The sequence below is a fragment of the Labrus mixtus genome, chromosome 24, assembly GCF_963584025.1.
Source record: "Labrus mixtus chromosome 24, fLabMix1.1, whole genome shotgun sequence".
Classification (NCBI taxonomy): Eukaryota; Metazoa; Chordata; class Actinopteri; order Labriformes; family Labridae; genus Labrus; species Labrus mixtus.
In genome coordinates, this window is record NC_083635.1 from 3,306,367 (window position 1) to 3,333,873 (window position 27,507).

The 27,507-nt window shown below is 41.3% G+C and overlaps 3 protein-coding genes across 3 annotated transcripts; all 3 read left to right on the forward strand.

Moving 5' to 3' along the window:
• Positions 1-961: 961 nt before the first annotated feature.
• Positions 962-16,437, forward strand: LOC132959689 (MAGUK p55 subfamily member 4-like). Its single transcript, XM_061032871.1, has 22 exons — positions 962-1,499; positions 3,052-3,174; positions 3,268-3,389; positions 3,911-3,988; positions 4,092-4,175; positions 4,381-4,512; positions 7,820-7,901; positions 8,598-8,683; positions 8,802-8,876; positions 8,961-9,157; positions 9,701-9,759; positions 9,875-9,892; positions 10,005-10,046; positions 10,155-10,175; positions 10,301-10,315; positions 10,998-11,039; positions 11,148-11,321; positions 11,489-11,569; positions 11,701-11,794; positions 11,924-12,032; positions 15,681-15,815; positions 15,923-16,437. The coding sequence occupies exons 2-22, from the start codon at positions 3,117-3,119 to the stop codon at positions 16,112-16,114; spliced, it is 1,896 nt and encodes a 631-aa protein (XP_060888854.1). The 5' UTR covers positions 962-1,499; positions 3,052-3,116; the 3' UTR covers positions 16,115-16,437.
• Positions 16,438-16,853: 416 nt separating this feature from the next.
• Positions 16,854-21,136, forward strand: LOC132959717 (transmembrane protein 237A-like). The gene is made up of 14 exons (XM_061032903.1): positions 16,854-17,042; positions 17,260-17,295; positions 18,320-18,351; positions 18,465-18,478; positions 18,588-18,656; positions 19,004-19,132; positions 19,230-19,323; positions 19,479-19,636; positions 19,721-19,853; positions 19,957-20,148; positions 20,368-20,441; positions 20,532-20,619; positions 20,701-20,822; positions 20,934-21,136. Exons 1-14 carry the CDS (start codon positions 17,022-17,024, stop codon positions 20,996-20,998), a joined length of 1,227 nt encoding a protein of 408 aa, XP_060888886.1. The 5' UTR covers positions 16,854-17,021; the 3' UTR covers positions 20,999-21,136.
• Positions 21,137-21,656: 520 nt separating this feature from the next.
• On the forward strand, positions 21,657-27,394 carry LOC132959608 (cytochrome P450 20A1). Its single transcript, XM_061032737.1, has 13 exons — positions 21,657-21,868; positions 22,456-22,505; positions 22,718-22,884; positions 23,026-23,171; positions 23,248-23,415; positions 23,555-23,633; positions 24,468-24,580; positions 24,704-24,758; positions 25,098-25,218; positions 25,430-25,541; positions 26,013-26,077; positions 26,543-26,632; positions 26,888-27,394. The coding sequence occupies exons 1-13, from the start codon at positions 21,797-21,799 to the stop codon at positions 27,036-27,038; spliced, it is 1,389 nt and encodes a 462-aa protein (XP_060888720.1). The 5' UTR covers positions 21,657-21,796; the 3' UTR covers positions 27,039-27,394.
• The last annotated feature ends 113 nt before the right edge of the window (positions 27,395-27,507 follow it).

Genomic DNA, 27,507 nt, shown 5'->3' on the forward strand with positions numbered 1-27,507 from the left:
AAAAAACGATCTGTTAAAGTGACAAATCTTAAACTAAACTTCTACTGAACGTTTGTGATTTTACGAACTTCACAACAACAAAAGCTTAAAAACCCATCAGGAAATCTGGGCTACGGTGGCCTAGTGGCTAGTTTGCGCCCCATGTCCAGAGGCTGTTCTCCTCGAAGCGGGTGGCTCAGGTTCGAATCTGGCAAATGGCTCCTTTCCTGCATGTCATTCCCCACGCCCTCTATCCACTGTCCTGTCTCTCAAATAAAGACTTAAAAGCCCCCAAAATGAAACGGAAATAAAAGAGTGCGGAATAAGAAAAATAATTTTTCATTACAAAACAAATGTAAATATTAAAAAAGAATTGTTGATAAGGCGCTGATGCGGGTACTTTCTCTACATTACTTCTGTTTTTAAGGGGGAGTTTTGATGGAGTTAGAGACTAACTTTAAGATATTATGAGAAGTTTATGGCATATAATATGGCTTAACATCAATGTTGTAACTTTAAGGTTCAGGTTACTTTATTTGTACCTGCAGGTTCAGTTTTGTTGCAGGGAGAGTCACATATTTAGAAAAGCACAGAAATTACACATACAAAGTGCAAACACATGGTACATGGGTAGAAGTGCCTAAAGTGTGCAGATTCCAATCGTCCCATTTTATAGGCATTTAAAGACAATGTCTGAAATAACTGAAATGCACTGTTTGTTGCAGAACAGCGTGTCTTTCATCAGGTCACAAGAGGATCAGCAAATCCTCTCAGAGTTGCCTTTTTTTTTTTTTTTTTTAAAGCCAACCAACATCAAACATGTTCTTCATCAATCGCAGAGATAATCTCAGTGTTTTGGGGACAATAAGATCCATGTTTTCAGAAGGAGGGAGGGGGAATTAGATTACTGCTCAAGAGATTATTTCCTTTCCTGACATATATTTTTGGGTTTGAACGAGGAGACTGAGCACTATTTTCACTTTCTATTAACTCCAGCTGTTGAGGAGGATGAGCAGCAATTTTAATTACAACTCCTACAAATTCCGTTATTCTTCTCCTGTCAATTGAACTTCACATCCTCCCTTTACGAGAACTGCATTTCCCTAAACTGCGAGAACAAAATGCACGAGAGTGTGATGTTGAAAATGTCACCTTTTATTCTCTCCTCCTTCCGCAGGTCGCGGAGTTTCTTCCTCCTCCTGCGTGCTGCTGAAAGCTGAAAGAGTTAAGAAGATTTGGCAGCTACCGCGGCAAAACCAGCCAGCCGGTGAGGGAGGAACCGGCTTCCGGTGGCCAGAGGCAGGCGGCTCACTCGCCCTGGGATTAAGTGGGATCGGGAGAGATTACAGCCCTCTCTCTCTCTTCTCTTTCATGTTTCCTGCAGCTCAATGAGTCCTGCGTCCAGTCTCCGGGGAATTATTTCACTTCATATATACTTTTTCCTGCGCCTTTTCTGGTGCTGAAACCTGCAGGAGGTGGAGGATAAAGCTTTATGCACCCCTGAGGAGCTGGATAAAAAGGTAAGAATTACTTATTTAACAAAAAGGAAGCCTCTTTTTCCTCTTCTTAAACTCCAGAGGAGCTTGAACTACTTTCTTCAAATTACTTGGATGCATAAACTATGTCATCTTGCACAGATTGCATCTGTCAACTATGCTGCTCATGATGTCCTTTCTTCTTAAAGCTGTGAATCCTGATTTATCTTATTTAATTCACCTGTTTATCCATCAAAGTCACAAAATAGACCAAATGTGGAGAAAAATTCTGAATCATGTCTAAAAAAAAACACAGATTTGTGTTGCTACAGGAGTCCGGGTCAGCAGAGCAGAGATTACGCTCTGTACATCTCAGTATTTACATCACTGTCACTCTTACGAGAGCTCTTCAAGTGTGCCATTAACCCCTGACCCGCTTTCACACTAAACACTGATGGGAGTATTCCCACCTGATCACAGGTCACGTCTGGATTACTGATGAGGCAACCCGCATCTTGTTGCACCTCAGTCCTTTTAGCTGGTTTGTGAACAAGTGATTGAAGATCATTTTGAGACTTGTTTCAGGAGTTTTATAATTATCAAATTTCACACATGCATTGCAATATTCCTGCGGTTAGATTTTAAAGTAACCATAAAACATCAGCGTGTTTGCAGAATGGCAGTATGCTGTGATATATTCAATCGTTTGTGTATTGTCAGATTCAGGCCGGTTAAGCCCTGATAACATTGAATTTAGAGTTGGATTTTTGAATGTATAATACAGTAATATGTACAGCCGCTCACTAGATCCAGGCTCTTAAGTACTACTACACATTATATAACAAATATTGCATTGTCTGTGTAGCGTCCAAACCAGTTTTATTTTGTCCCTCAGCGCCAGAAATAGTTTGGCTTGGACGGTTCACAGGTCATGTGTCTCGGTGTCCTGCTGTTCCTGGAAGAGAAATTCAAAAACACATAATTCTCCAATATCCATGTTGTGAGTTCAATGATCATATCTGTGCGTGGAAATGGCTTATCCTGCATTTTCTGGTTACTATTGTTTTTTGGGGTATTATGTCCAGATGTGGAAGTCTCTTTTGTGCATGGACTGCTTTTTCATTTAAATCCTTCTTCCTCCTCATCAAGACACAAATCATCAAGGTCTTCATCCAATCAGAACCACAATACCTTTATTACCATTAAACTACCTACAACCAAATGTGCTCTGCTCCTCTCGATTCTAAAGAATGTCATTTATAATATGCTTTCATCTAAACAAACATGACAAATAAATAATAACTATAAAAGTGGTAGATAAAAGTTACGTCAAGAAGTTGATTTAAAAAGAATTATTCAGGAAAAGTGAGTCCATTCAGTGCAGTCTGAAGGCTTGTAGGAACTTTTTTATATAATTACAACTAACAAAGATCCAACCCTAATAAACTAAACAGTTGGGACATGTTTGATTTCTTAAGTGACTTTAACGAGAACTTCTGGTGGGATTTTTTTCAGCTCAGTTGTAAACAGCTGAGCACCTGTTCCATCCAAAACATGCAAAGAATAAGAGTTTGTTTTGTTTCCTTTACTTTTCCAGGTTTTCTGTCCCTGTAAGCAGTCAGCTGTCTGTGGTTGGAGCCAAAGCTTGGGGGTCCAGCGACCATGAGGCAGGCGGTGGAGGCTCAGGTGTTGAACCCCCACTGTGAGCTCGGAGAACACGGTCAGTGAGAAATAAATCACATTCACAAGTACACGCACTGCTGTGTTTATGTGTGTATTATCATGTCTGTGTTTGTGTGTGTGCGTGTCAAAGGCCTGCGTCAGATCCTCACAGATGTGATCGAGGAGGTGAGGAAGTCGGTAAATCCAGACATCGACGGAGCGGAGATCCTGCACAGTCTGCTGAACGCCTCCTGGCTGCAGTCGCTGCTCAAGGTCTAAAAAAATAACTTCAATCCTAAAAATGCTAAATAAAAACATCCAGAATCACCTTCACAATCATCCTGCACCAAAGTCCCCACCCCTAAAATAGTTCTACTTCTACTTTGTTTTTGTGTGTCAATATGTGGTTTTGCAGTTTTAACTAGAATCCATGTGAAGATGAATTCCTTAGAAGGAAAATGAAGATGTTTTTTCAGCACAGCTGAAGTGATATTTGGCAGCAGGAGGCTCTGAGACATGTGACAAGTCTTTCTCCTAAATCGTTTCTTTAACTGCAAAAGGGGTACATTTTTTAACTCTTCTGGAGAACAGCTTTGACTTTTTGAGTTGTTTTTGTGGTTACATGTAGTGTGCAGATTGTTCATTTAGTTGATCTGCATCTGACCTGAGTCTATGCTGGGATGTGCTCACGACTGTCTCTCTAAATGTAGAAAATCAGTCGACAAAAGACTTGTCAAGTGTCCGAACTCCTCTGTTCGTCCTAAGTTTTAACCATTTGAAATGATTGTTTAAAGGTGTACGAGTGTCTTCAGAGGTACCTGAGAAACTCCCCAGCCCCCGCTCTGGACTACGCTTCAGGACTCTCACTCCAGGTTCACCTTCAGATTGAGTGTTTGTTCATAATTTGTTGCTTAGAATCATTTTTGTGGAAGTTTTTGTTAATCCGTGTTTTTTTTTTTTGTTTCTTCGCTGTAGTTGCTGATCGACATCCGATCGTTGCCAGGCTGCTCTGAAGACGCAAAAGAGCTCTACCGCCTCCTGAGACAGCCACATCTGCAGGTCAGAATAAATCAAAGTCTCATCTTTACGCTTTAAGGATGAAAGAAAATCATACCCTGCATTAGGTTACAGACGGATCAAACATGTTAAAAAATAACAAAAAAGAATCCATGCAAGAGTAATCCTGAACTACTTTGTGATGTTGGACAGCATGGCAGCTGTTTTTTAATAAAAAAAAAAACATTTAGGTTTTCTTGTTTTAAAGGCTCTTCTCTCAGCTCATGATACGGTGGCCCAGAAGGACTATGAGCCAGTGCTGCCACCGATGCCTGATGACCTGCCTGACGACGAGGAGGCCACCAGGATCATCTGCCTGGTGAAGAACAAACAGCCTCTGGTGAGACACCTGGCTCAAGCCTCCTCATGACTTGTTAATATATGTTAAATATTATTATATTATATGTAAATGTTGGTTTGGAGCTTGGTGCGGGCCTTTTCATCCTCAGTATCCAGGCTTAAGTTGAGGTCACATTCTGATGAGATCACCTCTGTTTGTCATTTATGAAAACATTTTTTTAATCTCTGTTTGTAAAAACAGATTTTCTGGGATCAGAGGGATCCATCAAATAAACTTTCCTGAGCTTAAACACAGAATTCAGATCAGGAAGTCATGCCACAAAGAGAGAAAATGTTAAAAAATCATCTTTGAGGAAGTCACAGTCAGTCCTTTTCTTTTAAGGATATTTTCTTCAACTTTGGAAATATTTCTGGACAACATCTCATTTCTTTAAAACAACAGCTTGACAGCTTTTTTAAGATCCCTGTTTAAAGGCTTTTTGGAGGTTGTCAGTATGAAACAGCCTTCCTTTACAAAGCAGCAACTTGCTCAAGCAGTTTCAACAAAAGCTGGATCGTATACAGGGGGATTCAGAAGTTGCAGGTTATTTGAAAGATTGTGCACATTTATACCAAATGATCTCCATGACTTTATACCTATGGGGAAGAGCAGGAGGATATATTTTGTGATTTGGGTGACCTGACCTTTGAAGTTTCCCAAAATGTCTAAAAAATATAATTTTTTGATTAAATTATCTTTTTTTATACAGAAGCCCTCAGTGGACAAGCAGCCATACATCGAGATGACGAGATCATTTACTTTTTTTTATTATCTCATGATATCAAAGTTTGTTTCCTTTACTTTCTGGTGATCTAGACAACAAATCAGTATTTTGGTCACTATGACATTTAATACTGCAGTCATCCACTAATGAGTTAAGGCGACTTCTGTGACTGTGAAGCTTTTACAGCTCTGGGGTTACGAGATGAAGACTGAAGAAAACTACAAGAAAACAACCAGAAATGATTTTCACAGTAAATCAAAAGTATGGATGCATTTCAGCTCAGGGTTCAAATTCCCAATAGGAAACGCTTGTGTGTCTGTCAGCTATGCTTTATTTCAGTAGATAAACTTTACCACAGCAGAAATGCTTTTCCAGATGCTCTCGGATATTTCGGTATGTCGGCTTTCCTTTGCCAAAAATGAATCAAACATCGGACTCTATCCCACAGAGAGCAGATGTTTGATTTTTATAATCTCTCATTTGACTAATTGTCTGTTAATGCTACAGGTCATTTCCTGACCGCACAAAGCGATGACAAAAAAAGAAGGATTTTAGAAGAAAAAAAAGCGACTTTTGGGGATATTTATTATTATTAATCCCTGCAGGATACTTACCGGTACATTCAAGTTTACATTTGTCTTTTGTTTTGATATGATTGAAGGAAAGATTAGAATTTTTTAATCAATGAAGCTTTAATCTCATTTTTTGTTACGTTCCGAGGGGATGAGGAAAGGGAACAAATAATAAACCCAGGGGGAAAAGAAGCAGGAAAAAAGTAGAAGCAAAATAAAAAAAATTGGGCCAAATTGATGCAAAGGAAACAGAGATTCCGGCTTTTAGACGATGTATTGATCATTTCCCTCTACCTTTGAGTGACTCTGTTGTCTCACAGCTCTGCAACCAACGGAGAGTCGGGCTGTCGCTCTCCTGTTCATCCTCCCCGTGCACAAAAAAGCGCTCCAGAAGCGCCGTCTGCAGCCACTGGGACACCTTGAAGCGTCTGACCCGGCAGACGCTTCACAGAGGTGGTGCCTTTGGAGTCCAGAGCCCTGCTGCCGCTGCTGCTGCTGCTGCTGCTGCTGGGAATATGGATGTCAACTGGTGTGACGTTCGAAGAGGAAGCTTCCCACAATCTGAAGCGCCGTGTCGGGCGGCAGCGGGTTGTCCGTACCTTCCTCCTCGTTTCAAACCAATGAGGAGCTGTCAGAGGTGCTGCAGCAGGCCTGTGAGCAAATGTCGAGTTTGTTACACCAATCTGCTTTGGGAGCAAAACCATTCAGCGCCTTCCGTCTACAGCTCTGTCATGATCGGTAAATAAGATCCTCTTGCTTTTCCATCATCCGCTTCTGCCTTCATTTTGCCTTGCATCATTCATCTTTGATTAATAAATTCTGTTTTTCCATTTCAGACAACGTCATTGAAGAGCTAGACAGCGGAGACGACTCCAACGTTGTCCAATCCTCGCATCGCACAGCTCAGCGTTGGACTGTCTCGCCCCCGTGTCTCACCGTCCCCTACTACTCAAACGTAGACGACTACCTCCCTCCCGGCCTTCCTCAAAGACTACGCAACCAAAGCCCCCGCGTCCGCACTGCTCCCCCGAGCCCCGTCAACCTTCCACCTGCTCCCCCAGTCGAGCTCGCCAAGCAGGAGAGTTTAGACGAGCTGAGGTCGACAGTTCAGCTCGCTGCAAGCTCCATGGAGTCCAGCACCAAAGACATCAAGCTTCTCGGAGAAAAGATGGCCGCGGCGACGGAACGCATGTCTGAGACCGTGCAGGACAACTCTCAAGCTTTGGCACTCCTCACGCAAGTCGTAGACCGCCTTCAGACGCTCCTCACCGCCAACAGTATCCCAAAAACTGCAGCCCCTGAACGAGACGATACCCCAAAGACAAACCAATCACCACAGATCCAACAGAAGCGATCCTTAACGCACCAATCCAGATGTTCCCTCCCTTCGCCTCCTTCCTCCAGCTCGTCCTCCAGCTCCCTCAGCAGCTCTCTGGACGCTCCCTCCACCTCTCATGGCACCAGCTGCCTCTCCGTGTCCTGCCATGGGTCACCACGAACCACCCTGAAATCAAAGAACGCCACCCTGCCGCAGAAGAAGCACCTTCACGCTGAGCTGAAAGAGACAAAGCAACCCCAGACGAACGGCCTCCTCGATGAGCCAAAGGAGACGCCCAACAGGGTGAAGGGACGTCGGTCACAGCGGAGAAAGAAGAAGAAGAAGAAAGCGACATGAGAGATTCAGAAGAAGTTCTCGGGTTCTTTCAAGCTGAATCTGCTTAGAGGCTTACCTGCAATCACAAACAGTGGTAGTTGAGATTTCTTTCTCTCCTTTTGTTGGATTTGTCATCGTGTTGGACCATTTCATCCTGTCAAATCTTCACGCCACATTTCAGGAACGTCATCAGTGTTCATTTGGGGCTTTGCGTCATCTCGTTTGTCTCATCCTTTTTCATCCTCAAGTGTCACACCCTCCCAAAGACTCCACCGCTTAGCCTCATCTTCATTGGTGTAATCCAATTTTGACCTACACATGCCAACAGTTCATCTATTTTTCTGTTTTCTGTTTCAGGGAGCAACCATAAAAAGAAACGAGGTCTCCGGGGAGATCTTTATCGCTCGGGTGATTCATGGAGGGCTGGCAGATCGGAGTGGTGAGCCTTTTCTTTCAGCGATAATCTTACCTTCTCTTAATTGACTTAATTTTCCAGCTTTGTAGCATCAATGAGAAGTAGAAATGATGCTATTTTGATCGTGAAAAGTAACAGCTGAGAGAGAACAGGCTTTGTCTATTCTTTGAAAACCTGGACTGTTCAGAAGGTACATCTCAGAGCTTTCAACCAAATCTCACAGTCTTAAATTTGGAAATTGGTTTTGCTCTTCATGGGACTGAAGGGCATTCAGAAACTGCCTTCAATAGTTTTTCTTAAATCAGTCTTCCAGAAGCTGAAAGGAACCCTTAAAAGATTCAAAATCAGCTTTAGAAGAAACATGTTGCCTGATGGTATCTATTTTAATCTGTGTGTGTGTGTGTGTGTGTGTGTGTGTGTGTGTGTGTGTGTGTGTGTGTGTGTGTGTGTGTGTGTGTGTGTGTGTGTGTGTGTGTGTGTGTGTGTGTGTGTGTGTGTGTGTGTGTGTGTGTGTGTGTGTGTGTGTGTGTGTGTGTGTGTGTGTGTGTGTGTGTGTGTGTGTGTGTGTGTGTGTGTGTGTGTGTGTGTGTGTGTGTGTGTGTGTGTGTGTGTGTGTGTGTGTGTGTGTGTGTGTGTGTGTGTGTGTGTGTGTGTGTGTGTGTGTGTGTGTGTGTGTGTGTGTGTGTGTGTGTGTGTGTGTGTGTGTGTGTGTGTGTGTAGGTCTACTGCATGCAGGGGACAGGATCCTAGAGGTGAATGGTTTTCCTGTAGATGGGATGGAGCCGGAACAAGTGATCCAAGTAGTGGTAAGTCACGTTTGAGTGTTCTTGTTTTGTATTTGGGCTTTGTGATGAGTGAGGAAGCCATTCATTTCTGCCATGTAATCTATTTGTTTTTCCTTTTTTTTTTTTTACAACCAATTAGCAAGCGAGGTCACAAGGCACTATCATGTTCAAGGTCATCCCCATCACAGAAAGGCCGGTCCACAACCAGACGATGGTAAACACACCTCTCTCAAGACTTTTTTTTTAAATCATAGAAACACATGAACGTCATCATAACGAACTTTATGTCTGCTTTTAGCTGTACGTGAGGGCCATGGTCGACTACAGCCCGCAGCAGGACCCGGCCATCCCCTGTGCCGACGCAGGTATGAGCTTCAGAAAAGGTGACGTCCTGGAGATCGTGGACCAGACAGACGCCCTCTGGTGGCAGGCCAAGAAACTGCCCAGCAACACAGCCTGCGCCGGCCTCATCCCCTCCACCAACCTGCTCAAACGGTCAGGATTTTAAGAGTTTCTCTCTGAGAACTGAGATCTTTAACGATCAGTGATGTGTGTTTTTAAATCATAACTTAGAACCAGAAACCAGAACATTTCCATCCAACAGTTGAAAAGTTTTTTTTTTCATTTAGTCGCCCCTATCGTAACATCTAGCGAATACATGAAGCTAAACAAAGCTACAGAAACAATTTTCCCTTCCATAACCGGAGGAAGTTATCACACTTAACCAATATGTTGAGATATTTTTGCTGTCAGAAACATTTTCTTCCTCAACGTTGTTTCTTTTAATGAACCAAAACTTCATCAATGTTAAAATATTGTCCAACATAAGCAGCTGTACAATAACTACTATAAAGATATTGATTGAAAAAAGGTGCCACAGTATCTGATTGACTCTTGAGTTTCAATATTCAGCCCCAGGAACAACATAAAAGTGCGTTTATCCTTTTCTGCCTGGCCTGGATCAGAATCGTGTTCGTGTTAATGTAGAGTTAGTAAAAGCTGTAGTACATGTCTATTTAAATCTGCATGTTTTTACAGGAAGCAGAGGGAGTTCTGGTGGTCTCAGCCTTATCAGCCACATGCCTGCATACAGACCTGTAAGTTTAAACACATTTTCTTTGATCATAGCAGTTTCACCTCGACAGTCACTGCAAATCTTGGTGTACAATGTGATTTTTTTTTTTTTTACGTTCTACTCCATGCTCCCTGAAGTGAGCACTGTAGAGGAAGGTAAGGAGAGAAATAAAACACTGCTGTAGTTTAAAGAGCTGTAGCAACAGAGCTAGAGGATTTTTATGTTGAATCAGAGATGTAACTTTTGATTTCTATTTGTCCCCGACAGAGGAAGACCTGATAGCCATCGATGAGAAATGTGTGGAAGCAGGTAAAGGTCCATCTGTCATTCATTGCTTTATTAATCTTTCCTACACAAACTCCTGCTTTGCTGCTTTGTGATTAATGTTTCCTTTGTTTGTGTTTTTCTTCTTGTCAGACGAGGAGGCTTTTGAATCTGGTAGGTAAGTCTTTGTTGATTGAATCTGTTCCGACTCTGAACGTGGAGTTACTCCTGCAGAGCTTTGTCTAATCTTTATGTGAAACGTTTGTTTCTCTGTTTCTTTTCTGATCGGGAAATGTCAGAGGAGCTCCGAGAAGGTGAGTCAAACTCAGATTGTTTGTCTTTGTGTCTGTCAAAGGAGGGGAAAGTCACAGAATAGTAAATGAGCAGAGGACAAAACATAAACGTTTAAAGGTGGGGGGAGGATGCACAGAGAAACTTAGTTAAATTTTTAAAAAATCGTGTAGTTGTCTCTGTGGAACTGTTTTGCCATACCAACACAATTTTCATCATTTTTTTGTGTATGTGAAAATACATTTTTGACACTAACTTTTTTTTAGCATGTTGGGCCCTCAAGACTTAAATTTATGTGCAAAGTTTTGTGACCTTTAGCTCTTAGACCCAATTCTTCCCTTACACCCCCTCACACAGAGGGAACCCCAACATCTAAATCAAAAAAATGTGGCTAATAAAAGTAGTGCCCAATTAAAACATCAGATCCTTTATTTAGATTCTGTAAGCCTTACTCAGAGTGAGCGCTTTACAGAACTGAGACCTGATGGCACACCATGACCCTGGTCACTGTCTTGATCTCGCCCTGCAACCTCTCCTGGCCTGGGTTACTAAACACGCAAATGAGGCCGAAGGAGAAAAGGGGGTGTGTGAAATTGAGCACTGAATGAACAGTGGAGTGGAGCTGAAACAATAACATTACATGACTCACAGCTTGAGTGTCTTTGACTGAAAAAAGAATCATCTGCATGTCTTTTTGTCTCACAGAGGAGGATGACTTCAGCAGCAACATTGAAAGCATCTATTTAGGTAAAAACAGCATCAATCCTCCTGAACTTATCTGCACATAAACAGTCACATCTTGTCTTTTATTTTGTTAAATCACAATACATCCGTTGATTCCTTTTCTTTTTCCAGCGGGCTTCAGGCGCAGTATGCGTCTGTGCCGGCGGCGCTCTCACAGCACCACCCAGCCGTCCTGTCACGCCCGCTGCCCCAGCAGCTGCTATAGCACCCTGAACTGCCCCTACGAGGAGGTGGTGCGATACCAGCGCCACCCGCAGGACAAACACCGCCTCATCGCCCTTATAGGTACAGTAAAGCTCAAACTAGGATAAATGCTTCAAGAGTCTTATGATGGAGAAAATAATATGATAAGGATGATTATGCAGAAAATAAAATACATTTTTTAGTTTAACTCGTGAAAAAGGAAAGAAGCTTAAAAAAATAACTTTGATTATTTATTTGTTTATTCTCAGGTGCATCAGGTGTGGGTGTGAATGAACTAAGAAGGCGTCTGATTGAATTGAACCCCAACGTCTTCCAGGGAGCCGTAGCTCGTAAGTTTAGATCTCAGCCATGCACTGAATTTTAAACAAATAAAATGTCTCTTCCTGCAGATAAAAAAAAAAAAGTGTGCAAAGAAACAATATTTTCAATATTTTACAACATTTATTTTCTCTTTGTCCAGACACCACGAGAGCACCCAAAGGATACGAGGAGTCTGGCAGAGAATATCACTTCACAAGCCGAGAAATCTTCGACAACATGGTTTACAACAACAGGTACAAAAGTCTACAACACATTCGGCCTTTTACGCTCACTGGAATTATACAAATCTCTGGTTTCTGAGGGGATTCACACATGAATGTTCAATTATTAAGTACTAGTAATCCTTGTGTTGTGTCTCTCAGGTTTCTGGAGTACGGTGAGTACAAGGGGAATCTTTATGGCACCAGCATCGAGTCTGCCAGGGAGGTTTTAAACAGTGGAAAGATCTGCGTTGTCGACATCGAGCCGAACGTGAGGACAATATATTAATGTTCAACATTCAGTTTACTGTCACGTATACTTTCAGCATTCATGGGAGAGAAACGCCCTTCTTCTCAAATCAGGAACACTTAAAATACAGAGAAACAAACATAAACTGAAGAACAAGATGCATGATAGACACAGGACGCATGACGGTTAACAACAGGACGCATGACGGTTAACAACAGGACGCATGACGGTTAACAAAAGGACGCATGACGGTTAACAACAGGACGCATGACGGTTAACAACAGGACGCATGACGGTTAACAACAGGACGCATGACGGTTAACAACAGGACGCATGACGGTTAACAAAAGGACGCATGACGGTTAACAAAAGGACGCATGACGGTTAACAAAAGGACGCATGACGGTTAACAACAGGACGCATGACGGTTAACAACAGGACACATGACGGTTAACAACAGGACACATGACGGTTAACAACAGGACACATGATGGTTAACAACAGGACACATGATGGTTAACAAAAGGACACATGATGGTTAACAAAAGGACGCATGATGGTTAACAAAAGGACACATGATGGTTAACAACAGGACGCATGATGGTTAACAAAAGGACACATGATGGTTAACAACAGGACACATGATGGTTAACAAAAGGACACATGACGGTTAACAAAAGGACGCATGATGGTTAACAAAAGGACACATGACGGTTAACAAAAGGACACATGACGGTTAACAACAGGACACATGATGGTTAACAAAAGGACACATGACGGTTAACAAAAGGACACATGACGGTTAACAAAAGGACACATGACGGACACAACAGGACACATGACGGTTAACAACAGGACACATGACACATGACGGACACATGATGGTTAACAACAGGACACATGACACATGACGGACACATGATGGTTAACAACAGGACACATGACACATGACACATGACGGACACATGATGGTTAACAAAAGGACGCATGATGGTTAACAAAAGGACACATGATGGTTAACAACAGGACGCATGATGGTTAACAAAAGGACACATGATGGTTAACAAAAGGACGCATGACGGTTAACAACAGGACGCATGACACATGACACATGACGGACACATGATGGTTAACAAAAGGACGCATGATGGTTAACAAAAGGACACATGATGGTTAACAAAAGGACGCATGATGGTTAACAACAGGACGCATGATGGTTAACAAAAGGACACATGATGGTTAACAAAAGGACACATGATGGTTAACAAAAGGACACATGATGGTTAACAAAAGGACGCATGATGGTTAACAACAGGACACATGATGGTTAACAAAAGGACACATGATGGTTAACAACAGGACGCATGATGGTTAACAAAAGGACACATGATGGTTAACAAAAGGACGCATGACGGTTAACAACAGGACGCATGACACATGACACATGACGGACACATGATGGTTAACAACAGGACACATGACACATGACACATGACGGACACATGATGGTTAACAAAAGGACGCATGATGGTTAACAAAAGGACGCATGACGGTTAACAACAGGACGCATGACACATGACACATGACGGACACATGATGGTTAACAAAAGGACGCATGATGGTTAACAACAGGACACATGACACATGACACATGACGGACACATGATGGTTAACAAAAGGACGCATGATGGTTAACAAAAGGACACATGATGGTTAACAACAGGACGCATGATGGTTAACAAAAGGACACATGATGGTTAACAAAAGGACACATGATGGTTAACAAAAGGACACATGACGGTTAACAAAAGGACGCATGATGGTTAACAAAAGGACACATGACGGTTAACAAAAGGACACATGACGGTTAACAACAGGACACATGACACATGACGGACACATGATGGTTAACAACAGGACACATGACACATGACGGACACATGATGGTTAACAACAGGACACATGACGGTTAACAAAAGGACACATGACGGTTAACAACAGGACGCATGATGGTTAACAACAGGACGCATGATGGTTAACAACAGGACACATGACGGTTAACAACAGGACACATGACGGTTAACAAAAGGACACATGATGGTTAACAGACACATGACGGTTAACAAAAGGACACATGACGGTTAACAAAAGGACGCATGACGGTTAACAAAAGGACGCATGACGGTTAACAAAAGGACGCATGACGGTTAACAAAAGGACGCATGATGGTTAACAACAGGACACATGATGGTTAACAACAGGACACATGACGGTTAACAACAGGACGCATGATGGTTAACAACAGGACACATGACGGTTAACAAAAGGACACATGATGGTTAACAGACACATGACGGTTAACAAAAGGACACATGACGGTTAACAACAGGACGCATGATGGTTAACAAAAGGACGCATGACGGTTAACAACAGGACGCATGATGGTTAACAAAAGGACGCATGACGGTTAACAAAAGGACGCATGACGGTTAACAAAAGGACACATGATGGTTAACAAAAGGACGCATGACGGTTAACAAAAGGACGCATGATGGTTAACAACAGGACACATGATGGTTAACAAAAGGACGCATGACGGTTAACAACAGGACGCATGATGGTTAACAGGACACATGATGGTTAACAAAAGGACGCATGACGGTTAACAAAAGGACACATGACGGTTAACAACAGGACGCATGACACATGACGGACACATGACGGTTAACAACAGGACACATGACGGTTAACAAAAGGACACATGATGGTTAACAAAAGGACACATGATGGTTAACAACAGGACACATGACACATGACACATGACGGACACATGATGGTTAACAACAGGACACATGATGGTTAACAAAAGGACACATGATGGTTAACAAAAGGACGCATGACGGTTAACAACAGGACACATGACGGTTAACAAAAGGACGCATGACGGTTAACAACAGGACACATGACACATGACGGACATAAGACGGTTAACAAAAGGACGCATGACACATGACGGACACATGATGGTTAACAAAAGGACGCATGATGGTTAACAACAGGACACATGACGGTTAACAACAGGACACATGATGGTTAACAAAAGGACACATGATGGTTAACAAAAGGACGCATGACGGTTAACAAAAGGACGCATGACGGTTAACAAAAGGACACATGATGGTTAACAAAAGGACGCATGACGGTTAACAACAGGACACATGACACATGACACATGACGGTTAACAACAGGACACATGACACATGACACATGACGGACATAAGACGGTTAACAAAAGGACGCATGACACATGACGGACACATGATGGTTAACAAAAGGACGCATGACGGTTAACAACAGGACACATGATGGTTAACAAAAGGACACATGATGGTTAACAACAGGACACATGATGGTTAACAAAAGGACACATGATGGTTAACAACAGGACACATGATGGTTAACAAAAGGACGCATGACGGTTAACAACACGACGGATGACAGTAAAGAACAAACCTGCTAGAACCAAAAAAGAAAGTGCAGATGCTTTAATTGTAGCAGGGCAGTTTGACGGGTGTGTGGAATTAAATATCTCTAATGGAAGCAGGATGCAAACAACAGGTTTAGTTTGATTAATTCTCTGTTTATTTTTGTTGTATTTCTGCATCCAGGCCATTCAGGCAGTGAGGACCCATGAACTGAGGGCGTACGTCATCTATGTGAAGCCTCCGCCTTTGGCGCGACTGAGGGAGACCAGACAGGAGGCATTCATCACCACCAACTACTACGTCAACCGCCCCTTCAAAGTAACCCCACTATGGAGCCAGATACCCTAAGTCTGATTTGTCTTAACTCGACCTTTTTTTTTACACATTTTAACAAAATTTCTGTTCTATGTGGTTTCCTCCAACAGGATGAAGATTTTCAGGAGATCGAGGAATCCGCTCGAAAGATGGAGTCCCAGTACGGGCAGATTTTTGACCACATAATCATCAACGAGGAACTACAGGACGCCTGCGTGGAGCTGCTGGCGGCGTTGAGAAAGGCGCAGGACGAGCCACAGTGGGTCCCCGCCAGCTGGATACGACCCACCTCCGAGTCATAAGGAGACAGGAGGAGACGAGGGAGATGGAAGGGATGTCTGAACCACTGTGTTAGAGTTTCAAGTCAAAAGTTCAAATTTAGAGCCATCTTAAGTGTGCTACTATATAAAAAGTGTGTTTTTATTCATTGCAAGGACTTAACTTTAAAACAATGCAACAGCAGATTTTTCTATGGTTTATTAGGCTTACAAATAGTGTTAGAAAATTCACTAATACTTTGCTATTAACTTTAATTTAGCAAATATTCACTGTGGCCCTTGAACAAAATACACAAGATTTAGCCGTGCTACCCAACCATGTTTTATGTTTTTTTTATTTGAATTTTCTCCAAGTGATGTTTACAAATTTAAAATGTAGGTGGTTTCTTGTTTGACTCTAATATATATATCATTTTATTTTCCATTCAGAATTTCTGTCATTTTATTTGTGCTTGCTGTGTTGGTGTGTCATATGCGGAACGATTAATTAAGACGTATGAATACAAGCTATTCGGCAAAAAAAATTACACTTTGTGTCCTCTTTTTTTAATAAAACAATGTTATAATAAAAAAAAGTTCAAGCAAAGTAATGACAATTTAATATTTGTACATATTTGTGATGATAATAAATGAATTTTGAGTCATTTACTGTTTTTATTTCCCCCTTTTTTCTTGTAGTATTCAAGAGAATGTAGTGTTGCTTTAAGTCCACTAGGGGCTCTAATGTGACACTTTCATAAACCAGAGAAGAAGAAAAGTGTCGCTCGGAAATCCTTCCGGGTAGCGGTTTATTTCAGAGTAAATAAAGCTAGTTACCGACAGTCAAAGCTGCTGTTTAATAGGTTTTAGTAGATTAAATAAACTAACCAGCTAATTATGAGTTAACTAGAAGATTATTTTAAAAGGCAGAGTTAGAGGAGACATTAATAATATGGCGACAGGAGGCTCAAAGGTAACTTATTTTTACAAATAACTGCAAAAACGTTTACATTTTCTAGCTGTGATTTATTTGTTTTTTACTCGAAATTGCGCGATTTTATTTCTTAATTGTTCCTTTACTTTTTAAATTTCGTTAAAAAATGATAGCTAATTTAATAGTCCGTGACAACGTTTTCTGTTAATAAGCTGGATAACTTCTAAATATTGCCAACAATCTTTGTTTTTGATAGAAAATGCGACCCAGGGAGCTCCCTCCTCTTCCACAGGTAAGTTATGATCTATCAGAGCCACAGTTACTAAGTACTTTACAATAAATGTAAAACCCAACAAATTAAGATACAATAATATATAAATAGCACAAAAATACATAAAGAATATAACAGGAACACCTTATACAACAGTAGACAAAAATAATGGTTAAAATCTAAATCTAAAAAATGCAAAGGAAAGGAAAATTAACTAGCAGGAATTACAGAAAAAACGGATTAAAAATGAAATGAAGTCAATTAAAATGATTCAAAAGATGATGCCTCTGTGATATCCAATTAAAATCACGACACACGTCATCAGATGAAGTTTTGTTTGATTGATGCATGGACAATAAATGACAGCGTGCAGCCCTTGTGTTTATTCACATCAGAGTGATTAAACCAGTTCACACACAAACACTTCCTGGTAGTACAAGAGTTGGAAAAGGTTCGAGTCGTCTGACCTCTGCCCTGAGTAATCCTCACACAGATTTAGCCAAAGGGTTTATCCGTGTCAGTCAGGATGTTATTTGTAGCTTCACGTCTCCATTCTCTCTTGATTCTTTGGGGGGGGGGATGTCCAAGAAGACCACGGTAAGAGTCTTTAATCATATCTGACTCTGCTATTACAGAAAAAATCTGTGAATTACATACAGTATTTGTTGAAACACTTTCTTTGCATGTTTGGCTCACTGTGCCTCAGACAGGGTCGTTTCTTAATGTGTTTCCGCTGCCTTTAATGTGACCAAACACCTTCTCAGTCCAGCTCGACTTACTGCTTAGTGGCTTGTTCGTTAGGTTGTCGGTTTGAGGGGAACTATGGGTCACTTGTAATTTATTCCTGAAGGTTTTTTCTTGGAAGTAAGTACAAGAGAACATCCTGACATCAACGTTTTTATCCAATCTTGCAAGTGTCAGGAGAGAAATAGAATCAAACAGGATGTCTGCCGGTCTGTACGAAGTGATCCGTGTTTGTGTCTATTAGAAACTGAACCATCAAACACAAAAAAAAAACAATCTGACCTTTTCTTTTTGTCTTCAGAGAAGCCAACGAGCACTACCCACAATGCCAAGGTAGGTGATTGTTACTATGATTTGACATTAATTTTATGAACTCTTTTTATACTGAAGAGGAAACTCAACTTTTCTTTTTTTTCTCTCTTTTTTTTTTTTGTGGAAACATGAAGTCAAGACACAGCCGGTGAGTCAGAGTCGATAAACACAAAGTGTGATGTTTAAGATATGTACGTCTTTATTTATATGACACCTGTCCGTTTAATTTAATCCTATTATTCTCTTTGTTATAGGAGAGGTACCAGCTACGAAACACAAGAAGAGGAGGGCGAGGAAGGAGACGAATGGAGTGGATGATATGGACGGTGCGTAAACTAAGCATTATGTTTACATGTCAGAGGTTTAAGGGTCCACCTCAACACAAGGTCTACTATAACAAATCTGACAATCAAGTAAAGGTGCAAGGCATGTTGAGCAGCAAAAATGGGATCAGACTAGTTTAAATACTCTACATGAACTGTCCTGTTGCTGCTTCTTTCAGTCTAGTAAAACTTAAGGATAACATTTAGTGCATTTAATAGTTCAAAGTGGTGACAACACAACAGAAGATTATCCCGTATGTGTGTTATTTCCACCAAGAACTCTCCAGTCTCCTTATCAATAAAAACGTTAAAAGAAAAATACAATGAGCTTCTGCTGTTTCCCTCATTAGATCAGGGGCTCGAGATGGGAGGCGTGGGCAGCCGGAGGGAATCAGAGGTAGGAGAACAACTCGCGCTTGAAGCCACGTCAGACGCGCCTCCACAGAGGAGGAAGAAGAAAAAGAAAACGGCGACCATAGGTAAAGTCTCCAGTTTTACTGCCAATGTTGTAGTTTCAGTCAGGATGAAGTAAGACAAGGTTAGAAGATCTAAAGACGTGTCCATGTGTGATGTCAGATCTGGATGATGACCAGGCAGACCTGGTGAATGGAGACACAGCAGATCAGCTGACTGATGGAGAAGAAGTGGTGAAAAAGACAAGAAAGAAGAAGTATGTCAAAGTATCTTTGTGTTTTTCTCATACTTAAACATTTGAAAAGGTTCCTATAAAGCTTAACTTTTCAAACACATAATAGCTCATTTGAGGAATTAAAGTTGCATATAGTATTTAGAGTTATTTTTGTAAACTTTTTTTTGTCATTTCAGGAGGTCAAAAGTTGTTGAATCGCAGCTTCCTGATGAGCTGGACGTAGCAGAGGATGATATTGTTACAGACACCCCTCCTCCGATCCCCCAGCATTCCCTGTTCACGGCGCCGCAGGGTCAGAGCCAGCTGGTGGGGAAAGTCTTTGTGGAGAGGAACAGTAAGTGAACGAAGAAGAAGATATAATAGAATCTGTTAAAAAAAGTGGTTATTCTTATTGAATAGTGTATGTGTTTACGTGCAGAGCGTTTCCAGCCTGCAGAGCGTTCGGACTGGAGGAAAACCAGCGTCCAGATGGACAACATGACAGAATTTCAGCACGTTCAGCCGCTCTGGACAACTAGAGACATTTCTATCAGAGTGCACGAAGGCTTCAGGTGGAGGAACAGTTTACTACAACAACAAAAAACTTCAAACATGTCCCCTCCTCTTAAATAACCCTCTCTTTGTCCCTTTTTGTTTGTTTTGTTCACTGTGCAGGATGTTTGGTCTGTACTGTCACGGCTTCCTGGCGGGCTACGCCGTGTGGAACGTGGTGGTGATGTACATGTTAGCGGGGCAGCATCTCACCGCTCTGTCCAACCTCCTGGAGCAATACAACAGCCTGGCGTACCCCTCGCAGTCCCTGCTCTATATGCTGCTCGCCATCAGCACGGTGGCCGCCTTTGACAGGTAAAGAGTCGTGGACACTGATTGGCTGATCAAACTTCAGCCTAGAAACTGCTTTGAATTATTGAAATAAATGTGGTAACCTTACACAAAAAAGTTTTGGATACAGGTCTTGTTTAGCAAGCTAAACTTAAAATAAAAAGGATAAGGATAAGAATTTATGTGTGAAAAGTGAAGCTGAATGCAGCTCTTTAAGTTCAATATAAACTCCTGTGTTGTCAGAGTGAACCTGGCCAAAGGCTCCATGGCTCTGAGGGAGTTTATGACACTGGACCCGGTTGCTCTCGCCTCTTTCTGTGAGTCCACGCTCTGTCAACACTGCTTTATTTCTGCCTTTCCTCTCAAACAGGTTTGGTTTCACGTCACTCTCTTCTGTTTCCATCCAGTGTATTTCTCCGCGCTGGTCCTCTCTTTGAGCCAGCAGATGACCAGCGACAGAATCAACCTGTACCCTGCCTTCAATGCAACACTATGGTTAGCTCACTGGAGTCAGTTATTTTTTAATATTCGTTTCCAGAGCCCAGATATGACAAATTAAGTTCATTTCTCCTTTAGGCCACCAGGGTCGGAGCATCAGATTCTTCACCCGTGGGTGACAGTAAACCTGGTGGTGGCTCTTTTGGTGGGACTGGCCTGGATCTTCCTCGCGACACGACCGGAAAAAGATTATACTGAGAGTGAGAGAAAAGAATCTGTCTTTAATACTGCCTGAAACTCAATTGTAATTTTTAGGTGTTTGAAAAAGAAGAGAAAATGGTTGATTTAAATATCTCGTGCTTCTTCATCAGGTTACTTGATGGCCATGGAGATCGAACCTCCCAAACCAGAGGACAATTCAGAAATGACCGCCTGAGAAGAAAAAATCTGTATATTGACTTTTTTGGCATTTTGCACATTTTGTATGATGTATATTTTGTTCATGAACTCTCTAGATCAATTTTGTATTTTTGAAATGTGAATGTTTCTCTTTTTAAATACAGTTTTATCCAATTATGTTTATTTTTTTAAGAATAACATACATTTACATGAAACATGAGGGCTGACTGTTACCTTGAAATACACGATATAAACATGTTTATGTTTCTGATGGTATAATAAGGTACTTCTCGAGGCTCCCATGAATATAATTAAACCCAGTAATTACAGGGCCACCGAAAGTAAAAGGAGAAAGAACTTATTGTAATGCTAAGAATACATTATTCTGTGCAGATTCAAGTGATGAAAGGGAATTAAATATGAATTAAAGTGTCTCTGCAAACGATGAAAATAAGTTCAAGTGTCAGCGGATAGGTGATAAAAGTTCAAGTCAAGTTTATTTACAGCACATTTCATATGACAGACTGTGCTTCAAAACAGAGCAATAACAGGCAAAGATGATACAAGTTCAGAAGAGGATTAGTCCTCAAACAGTTTGATACTCAAATACATTTGTAGCCAATTTTATACCTTTTATAAAGTTATCGTTAACTATCGATTATTATTCATCGATTCCAACTACTTTGGTCTGCCCGGCATCTAGGCTGTGTAGTCGAACCCAGGGACGTGCAGTTTCTATTGACGTGGTAACGGTGACTGTTATCAGTTTAGCTGGAAATCTCCAGATATTCATGACTCAAAGTTGACAAAGCAGTGCTATTTTAAGCCAGAAGTCATGCTGGACTTTGCCATCTTCGCGGTTACGTTTGTCATCATTTTGGTCGGCGCTGTTCTTTATTTGTATCCGGTAAGTTACTGCAAGAAGTTAGCTTTAAGTTCATGCTAGCTACCTAGCCTGAGACGTCTATTGTGCCAATACCACTTCAAAATAGTGTGCACTCAGTCACCTTTAACTTTGTTCAAGATCTTGAATGAATAATTATAACCCCTTTCTAATTTCGGCGTTCATCCAAAACACACATGAGTAACCTGGTTTAATAAAGTGTTGTTTTAAGACTCGGCAGAGGTGTGTCCTAGCCCCGTTATCCGACTACAGTCACTACTGTATTCAAGTTAAATCTATTAAATGATGCTGATTGTGGCGTCTTTTTATTCCGATTTTACCCGAAGACCTAAAACAGTTCATATGACGAACTTTAAGAGTTGTCAAACTAGGTTTGTTCATCTAATAACGAGGGAGCATTAAAGTGACACATGTTTGAATGAGATTTCATTCTGCTGAGTGGAACATGAACTCAGAGGCTCTACCTGTCAATGAGGCATTTGTGAACAACCACCAAAGTTTTTTTAGAAGTGTGTGTGAACGAAAATGTAAAAATAACTAAAATACTACATTGACACTAATGGGGAAAGTTGATTTTTGTTTGTTTTCAGTCATCCAGAAGGGTCTCTGGGATCCCAGGTCTCAACCCCACAGATGAAAAGTAAGTTGCCATCTTTCCATCCGTTTCATTTAGTACCAGGATGCTTGATGTCATTTTTAAATAGGATGAAAAATGGCTCTCCTCCTTCACTATAAAGAATATTTATAAGGCATGTTGTTGTTGTTTGTAGTATTTAACATTTTCCTGGGTTTTGCCATTGACCCACTCAGATTTTCTTGTTACCTTCGCGTCATGTCTTTCGGCTCTCTCAGGGATGGGAACCTACAGGACATCGTGAACAGAGGCAGTCTGCACGAGTTCCTCGTAAGTCTGCATCAGGAGTTTGGACCTGTGGCCTCGTTCTGGTTCGGCGGTCGGCCGGTAGTCAGCTTGGGCTCTGTGCAACAGCTACGGCAACACATCAACCCAAACCACACCAGTGAGTGCAGCGGCATACCCCGTGTTTTCTGGGTTTGATGTCCAGCTGAATGAAGACATTGAAGATGCCTCTCTATTGTATGATTCTGTGTTTTTATATTAGTAAATAAAAATAATCAAAGCTTTCTGTTGCTTTTCTCAGCTGATTCATTTGAGACGATGCTGAAGTCGTTGCTAGGTTACCAGTCGGGAATGGGAGGCGGGGCCACAGAGGGCATATTAAGGAAAAAGGTGTACGAGAATGCCATCAACAGCACATTGAAGAACAACCTCCCTCTTGTTCTCAAGGTTTGTATCGCTGATAAAATAACATCTTAACCATTGCAGACTTTTTTATTTTCTCTAACTCTTTTCTTTTCTTTAGCTTGTGGAGGAGCTGGTTGGAAAGTGGAACTCATTCCCTGAGGATCAACACATCCCTCTGTGCGCCCACCTGCTGGGTCTCGCCATGAAGACCGTCACCCAGGTGGCTCTGGGCGAGAGCTTCAGGGACAACGCTGAGGTCATTTCCTTCCGCAAGAACCACGATGCGGTGAGTTAAAAAGATAATTCAGATTTTAGAAAAAAGTTGAATCCCTTACAAAAACCTACAAATGTTTTGCATTTTTTGACTCATTTTTGTTGCTTTGTTCTTTCTCTTCCTCTTCGTCTATCTCACACTGGCATATTAGATCTGGTCAGAAATCGGGAAAGGCTACCTGGACGGCTCCCTGGAGAAAAGCACCAGCAGGAAAGGACATTATGAGAAGGGTGAGTGAAGTTTTACTCAGTTTACAATTAATTTAGAGAAGCTGGGGGAATTATTGGAAATGTTCTTTATTATCTTCTGTTATTCTCGCCACCTTACAATCTAATTTTATCTTCATTGTCTTTTTAGTTTAGCTTTTAGATTCCCTCAACTTGTTATTGCGTTAAATAATCTTAATGGATTCTGTTAAGTTCACAATTTTTATACAAAGAACTTAAAAAGTGTATCTGACGTCTTTAATTTGTCTCCTATGAGTGTGTTAAGTAAAGAGAGGTTAAATTGCTATTTTTCTCAGTGAACTTCTATGATACTGGGTAGAACATGAATGTATTTTCAGCTTTAACAGAACCTGATGTATATATGTTTGTTGTTGGTGGATTTAGTGAAGACTTTTCAAGTCTAGAGAGTCTTTATGTCCAGCTCTTTATTCGGTCTGTTTAGCCGCCCTCACACCTGCTCTGTGTTGACATGTTGGAGCCGCTTCTGGGTGCTCAGCTGTGGAGGAACAGGAGGGAAAGTTTGCAGAGGCTCAGACACAACGTTTTGTGTGTGTGTGTGTGTGTGTGTGTGTGTGTGTGTGTGTGTGTGTGTGTGTGTGTGTGTGTGTGTGTGTGTGTGTGTGTGTGAGTGTGAGTGTGAGTGTGAGTGTGAGTGTGAGAGAGAAGGGGAGCTTGACAGGCAACTAGAACCAGAATCTGAGAGGAGAGACAGGCTGAGCATAACTATGGCCTTAATCAGTGAACAGCAGCTGTTTTAGGGGAGACTTCTTATTGATTTATCTGGCAAGGACTATTGTTACTTGGGATTAATTCTTCATTTTCCTCTCGGGTGTTTAGCTCTGTCGGAGATGGAGTCTGGGCTGCTGTCACTGGCGAGGGAGAGGAAAGCCCAGAGGAAGCAGACGGTGTTTGTGGACGCTCTGCTTCAGTCCAGCCTCACAGAGCGACAGGTGAATACTAATGGAGTCACACATTCTGCTTTGAAACCCCGAAGACAATTTAAAGACCCCTCACTGCTTCCATTAAGGCGTCAGACAAAAAGAGAGAAATGTCCCTGTTTTTGGTCGTTTCAGATCATGGAGGACTGTATGGTTTTCACTCTGGCAGGATGTGCAATCACTGCCAACTGTAAGTCTCAAACAGATCAAATATTTGTTAACTGGCTGATTTTAAACAGCTGCAAATAAAGATCACACTTCATGTTATTTTCTTGTGTAAACAACATTGAGCTCAACTTCCTCGAGCTCCTTGAGACATTTTCAAATGACCAACATGAATTAATAACTCAAAGAAATTCATTTTTTTGAGGTTGCATGCGATATTAAGCCCCTTGCCTGGACATCATGTTGATATTTAACCTTCAGCATGTCCATTAAAAGCAACTTAAGTGTCCTTTACTGGGAAACAAACACTTCTGTTCTCAGATAAATCCCTGAAGTTTATTTTATAACGTTGTGTTTTTGACAGTGTGTATCTGGGCGCTTCGTTTCCTCTCCACCTCAGAGGAGGTTCAGGACAAACTGTACCAGGAGCTGGAGGAGGTTTTGGGTTCTGATCCAATTTCTTTGGACAAAATCCCTCAGCTCAGGTAGGCTCTAGGTACCCAGGTTTATCTATAATCCATGAAATATAATGTCCTGTTTTATTAAAATGTGAAAACTATAATTAATGTTGTCGCTGTGTTTAAAGGATACGTAATGGACATGATCAGGGCAAGAGAGAATCCAATGGCAACAGTTCACCTAGGCATGTTTTGTGTGTCGATAACCTCAGTCTCATCATATTTTTATCCTGGACAGATACTGCCAGCAGGTCCTGAATGAGACAGTGAGGACGGCCAAGCTGACCCCCGTCGCAGCTCGGCTTCAGGAAGTGGAGGGAAAAGTCGATCAACACGTCATCCCCAAAGAGGTATCTGCTTTCCTGCTCCCTCACTCTCACTATTTATATCTCCTCATCTCATCTTGATAGAACATGAAACAAATCATAGTTTTGTGTCTGTGGGGGAAAGAAACCTCATTGTTTTTGAGTCTGAAATGTGTTGCATCTGAATAAACTAACAGTCCAAATCAAGATCCAGAAAAATGTAGTGTCAGTGGTGTGTTGTTGCTTTTTTGGCCCCAACTTGTTATTCTATCGACTTATTTCCCCTGGCATATACAAGAAAAACTCTACTATGATATATTAGAAGTGAAAACAACATTTAGGAAGGCAAGACAAGGCACAGCCCCATTTCAAAAGGCCGTTCATCGTTTTTTTTTTACATAGGACATGACAAGAAACACAAGAAAATGTGCAGAGACATTTATAATGTACAGATCTAAAAAAAAAACATTTAAATATCTAAAAACATATAAGTCTTAATTTTTTGCCTTTTTTCAGACTTTGGTCATCTACGCTTTGGGAGTTGTCCTGCAAGACTCCGAGACCTGGAGCACCCCACACAGGTTCACTCCAAGAATGTTTTTACATTGACTTTGACATCTTTTTCTTTTTTCAAAAAGGCTGGAGATTTCAGTGTGGGCTACAAGCCGACTGTTCAAATCTTAAAAACCAAACTCTGCTTGATAAAGTGAAGTCTATATTTTTCAGCCTGTCCTTCTTTCTTTGAATCTTTGTAATCTCAAATCTCTCATATGGGCATGTTAATGTCAGCATTAAGCTCCAGTATAGCCTCATTAAACACGTAGAATGGATGTGGGTGGTTTTTATGGATCCAGTCCCAGATGTTTGGTTTCTTCTTCCTTCCACATTTATCACATAGCATCATGGGGATTGTAGGATGTCACTCACTGAAGTATAAGTAAAGTAGACACTGAATACGATGAACAAAAAAGTGTGACAGAATGAAATGCCAGAATGACCTGTAAGTATTAAATCTGATGTATTATTTTTTTTTGTACACTCCTCAGGTTTGACCCTGATAGATTTGAAGAAGAATCCGTTAGGAAGAGCTTCTGTCTGCTTGGATTTTCTGGGAATCAGACGTGCCCAGAGCTCAGGTAAAAACAGATGTACAAACGTATTCAAGGGGATTTAGTTCAAACTATTCCTAATTATTCCTCTGAGCTAAGAGTGAGCTAACGATACTGGGTGAAAATATTAGACCAGTGTTCTAACAGTGCAGCCATTTAGCTTTTTGGTGCTGCTTAAGATGATTTTTAACTCTGACCTTTCAGTTTTGGGGAATGACTTTGAATTGTCCTCCATATTTAAAAGGAATCTCCACAATTGATTTTATTTTCTCTCCTTAAAAGGTTTGCGTACACCGTCGCTACCGTCCTGCTCAGCACGTTCGTGCGGCAGCTGAAGCTCCACCAGCTGAAGGGACAGGTGATGGAGGTCAGATCAGAGCTGGTGTCCACACCTAAAGATGAAACCTGGATCACTGTCAGCAGAAGAAGCTAGTCTTTCATTAAAAAACTTGCTGCATTTTGATTTTAAAAAATACCAGCAAGTATTTCTTGAATGTTAAAGCCACAGAAGCACTTTTGTTCCAGCTGATAACTCCTGTCTTTTTTTTATCCATTATGGTTGTAATTACATTGTTCATACAGAAATCTGAGGCCTTACACACATCATTACACCTGCTGTCGGTCCACACAGCAGATTTTCACTTGTTAAGACTCCATCTCTACAATGTAGTAAAAATAACAACTTGTGTTGCCTTATACAACTGCCTGGAATCCACATCACATTTAGAAATGGCATTCCCTTTTTTAGACAGCTGCATCTTACATATTATTAAATATGTATGAAGACTTTCTGTGTGTTCTTTTCAACTTATGAATATTCCTTTTTTTTCTTTTGCCTATATTCGATAGGACAGTTGAAAAGAGAGGAAATGTTGGGAGGAGAGAGAGTGGGGATGACATGC